Source organism: Perkinsus marinus (assembly GCF_000006405.1).
Source record: "Perkinsus marinus ATCC 50983 genomic scaffold scf_1104296965378, whole genome shotgun sequence".
NCBI lineage: Eukaryota > Perkinsozoa > Perkinsida > Perkinsidae > Perkinsus > Perkinsus marinus.
The window spans coordinates 1-1037 of record NW_003204327.1 but is presented as its reverse complement, the minus strand read 5'-3'; the positions used below and the strand labels follow the sequence as shown (position 1 = coordinate 1037).

The 1037-nt window shown below is 45.3% G+C and overlaps 1 protein-coding gene across 1 annotated transcript; it reads left to right on the top strand.

Annotated features, from left to right (window-relative positions):
* Positions 1 to 33: 33 nt before the first annotated feature.
* On the top strand, positions 34 to 732 carry Pmar_PMAR018187 (conserved hypothetical protein; the record flags this gene model as incomplete). The annotated part of the gene is made up of 1 exon (XM_002769617.1): positions 34 to 732. The coding sequence occupies one exon, from the start codon at positions 34 to 36 to the stop codon at positions 730 to 732; it is 699 nt and encodes a 232-aa protein (XP_002769663.1).
* Positions 733 to 1037: the final 305 nt, after the last annotated feature.

Sequence of the window (1037 nt, the reverse complement as noted above, 5' to 3'; positions counted from 1 at the left end):
GATGAGAGTCACGTTAATGCCGATCTACCTGCTATGCGAGATGAAGAGGAACCTATCAAGTTCTGGAGAGCGTGGCTTATTCCTGGCGTATTGATATTCGCTCTGACCTATGCATGTGTTAAGGGTGTAAACTACGCTATGTTCTTCTGGCTACCACTTTACTTGAACGAACATGCTGATATTCCTCCTGAGAAGGCCAACCTATTCGATATGCTGTACAACATAGGCACGGTATTTGGTTGTATCATCTGCGGTTGGGTATCAGATTACATGGCTAGGGTACAAGGATCAGGAAGATCTCCATCACTCTTTTTCTTTATTTTCTTGGCTTTGATCCCAGTATCTCTGCTGCATGTTGACGACCCCACAGTTGTCTATTTGAGCGTGATGTTGCTCCTGGCAGGCTTCCTGATTGGAGGTGCATCGAATCTTGTCGGTAGTGTGGTATGCACCGATATTGGTCGTCAAGATGCTCTCAAAGGTAACCGCAAAGCAGTGAGTCAAGTGACCGGTATCATCGATGGCACTGGTGCATGCGGAGCCGCTGTACAGCAGGGATTAGTCTCATGGATAGCTACCTATAGTTGGGACGGTGTTTTTATATTGCTACCTGTTTCTCTCGGACTCTCTTGCATTCTTCTTGGGACACGAGCCTATAAGGAGACTAAGGGATTCCTGAAGGGGTTTAGGTCTCCCAGGCAGCAGAGAGTTCCCACCGATGTATCTAAGTGAACATTTTTGAATATTTCTTTCTTCATGTTTCTTTTACTACTCAAACGTCTCTCCTGTGATATCAGTCGTACTCTAGTCCTCGCGTGATTGACTGTACCACTGAAGTCGATTTAATTTAATATCGTTTCACATCTCTTAGACCTCGAGTTGTAAATTGGTGCTTGTCCGTCTTGTATTTACGAGAGTAGACTTGGGTAGTTGTACTTGTACATTTTCTAGGATCAACTTTCCCGATAGAGTAGTCTATGCCACTGCAAGATTTGGCTAAGTAGGATCAACCCTCGCGAGAGGGGTGCCTATGCCAC